Consider the following 2,306-nt stretch of genomic DNA (forward strand, 5'->3'; position numbering starts at 1 on the left):
TTCAAAGTTTTATTTTTGTTACCTTATTTATTTGTTTGGTACACGTCTATTAGACAGCGAGCCAGTGCGGAGTTTGTAAGATTTTTGCACGTGAACAGTTGAAGTTCATGATCATGAACCATTTGTCCGTTTTTCAATAACGATCTATTTACCATCATTATGGTGTATACAAATTGTAAATATTTTTATTCACTATTTCTTGTTATTGTTGATAAGAACTCTGAGTAATCTGTGCCTTCCAACGTTTCATTGTTGCTCCTGCTATTACCAAGTGAAGATGCAAAAAGTGGTCGTTCTAGTAATGTTGATAGCTGCAAGCTCAGCGCACATAGAGCATAAGTACTATATGCCAAATTTTATGGTAAGAACAATATACGTTTATTTCTATACATAATACGATATATTATGCCCCTTTTAGGCAAATTGGTTCAAAGCGGTAGAGTACTGCAACTATCTGGGCGCACGGTTGGCCATTGTTGCCAGCTACGAGAATCAAACGGAACTGGCGGAAATGGTTCAGCAAACGGACAAGTACAACAGCATCAGTACGGAGTTCTGGATCGGCGCGAGTGATCTGGCCGACGAGGGACACTTTATCTGGCACGCCACCGGTACCAGGGTGCAGTACTCGAACTGGAAGGTACTGCAGCCGGATAATGGCGGAAATGTGGAGCACTGCGTGGAGGTGCGTTACATTCCCAGCGAGAGATGGGACTGGCAGTGGAACGATTTGGACTGCAAGCAGATGCGATATTTTGTGTGTGAATACACGGACGTGGTAAGGGATTAAATCTTGCACAAAATAATAAAAAAATAATTAAAATATTTCAGCAGGTGCATTGTAGTATTTGGTTTCAAATAAATAAAAAAAAATTAATACAAAAATAGTGCTTAATTAATTCACCCAACAAGATTGTTTAAGCTTTTTACTTGTAAAATGTTTTAATTTGAAAAAAATGAAGATCCTCTATTTTTATATAGAACTATTGCACTGAATAAACTGTGGATTCCCGGGCAGATGGTAATAACAAAATTCATGCCATTTCAATAACAAATACTGTTAAAATAACAGAAAATGATATGGAATCTTCTTGAAAATCATTTTTTGCATAAGAGTTTAATAACAGTTTATGTTATCATAACAAAGTTTGTTGTTGGTCTGATATTGGTTGAAAGCCAAAACAACTTTGGAATATTTTTTTTGTTATCTAATCTAATCAGACCCTAGCGCAGCCAATCTTTCAAAGGGATCCTGGAGAGTGCCTTAGGTTAGATGACGCCTAGCACTCTTCTTGTCATTTATTAACATTTGTAGTGCGCCATTGCATCGGAATGCATTGAAACAACACAAGCGTTAAAGCGGCCAGGCCTACTGCGTTAAGCCGTATCGCAGAGATGATTCGTAATTGGGTTGAGTTAGAGCACTGAGTGTTCGAACAACAACACAATTCAGAATCGACAGGGGAGGAGAAGTGTGGGGACACACCACCCTACGCTCCGAGATTTTGGTTGTATTCGTTGGGAGCACCATGCTAAGAAGGTTTGGTACTCCGGGACCCTCTGGGATGGGACATTGTATTTCCACGAATGCCCTGGACACTATTTGCCGTGGTTATAGCGCCACAACTCGCTCTCTGTAACAGTATTCCTAATTCCAGTCCACGCTCACCAAGTCGACATGGCCTAGTGGTTAGCATTTTTGCTTACCAATCCAAAGTACGGGGGTTCGAACTCCGCCTCGAGCGACTTTGATTTTTCGTTCATATTCATCATTTCAAATTTATGTGTTCTTAACTTTCTCGTTGGGAGCAGATGGGCATCGAACCCAGAATCATTCGCTTACAAAGCGAACACCGTAACCAGTCAGCCACGGCCGCTCCTATTTTAGAATATTTTTTTTTGTTATGAGAGAATACCTCCAACTGTTATTGGGATGATCGGAAAACAAAAAAAATAATAACAAAAATTCGTTCGACAAATAACTAAAAAATTTATTAGTCTGTTATTACAATAACAATCCAATAACAAAAAATCTTGCTATACATAACATAAAATGTTATTGGCCTAGTATTTTCAAAACTCAAAAAATGTTATTCCCAAGTTATTTCCGTCTGCTCGGGTTTTAAAAAAATGCACATCGCGTTTATATCATTCTTCTATATGAAAGTACCATTTTAACCTATGACCAGTAACTTTGAACTTTTCCTAAAAATTTTCTATAGAATTACGGGCTCTTATCGATAGTTTTCGATGAAATTAAACTCTCAAAATTTCTTCTTATTTTGAGAGTTAAATTTCACCGAAAA

The 2,306-nt window shown here is 37.9% G+C and overlaps 1 protein-coding gene across 1 annotated transcript; it reads left to right on the forward strand.

Annotated features, from left to right (window-relative positions):
- Positions 1 to 264: 264 nt before the first annotated feature.
- On the forward strand, positions 265 to 814 carry LOC6050638 (perlucin). The gene is made up of 2 exons (XM_038263661.1): positions 265 to 361; positions 419 to 814. Exons 1-2 carry the CDS (start codon positions 278 to 280, stop codon positions 788 to 790), a joined length of 456 nt encoding a protein of 151 aa, XP_038119589.1. The 5' UTR covers positions 265 to 277; the 3' UTR covers positions 791 to 814.
- The last annotated feature ends 1,492 nt before the right edge of the window (positions 815 to 2,306 follow it).

The sequence above is a fragment of the Culex quinquefasciatus genome, chromosome 3 (assembly GCF_015732765.1).
Source record: "Culex quinquefasciatus strain JHB chromosome 3, VPISU_Cqui_1.0_pri_paternal, whole genome shotgun sequence".
Taxonomy (NCBI): Eukaryota; Metazoa; Arthropoda; class Insecta; order Diptera; family Culicidae; genus Culex; species Culex quinquefasciatus.

Excerpts from the sequence above, each read along its gene's own strand:
- LOC6050638 (XM_038263661.1), top strand. The coding sequence starts at position 278 with ATGCAAAAAGTGGTCGTTCTAGTAATGTTGATAGCTGCAAGCTCAGCG. Across the intron at positions 362-418 it reads ACTATATGCCAAATTTTATG|GCAAATTGGTTCAAAGCGGT; the intron begins GTAAGAACAATA and ends TGCCCCTTTTAG.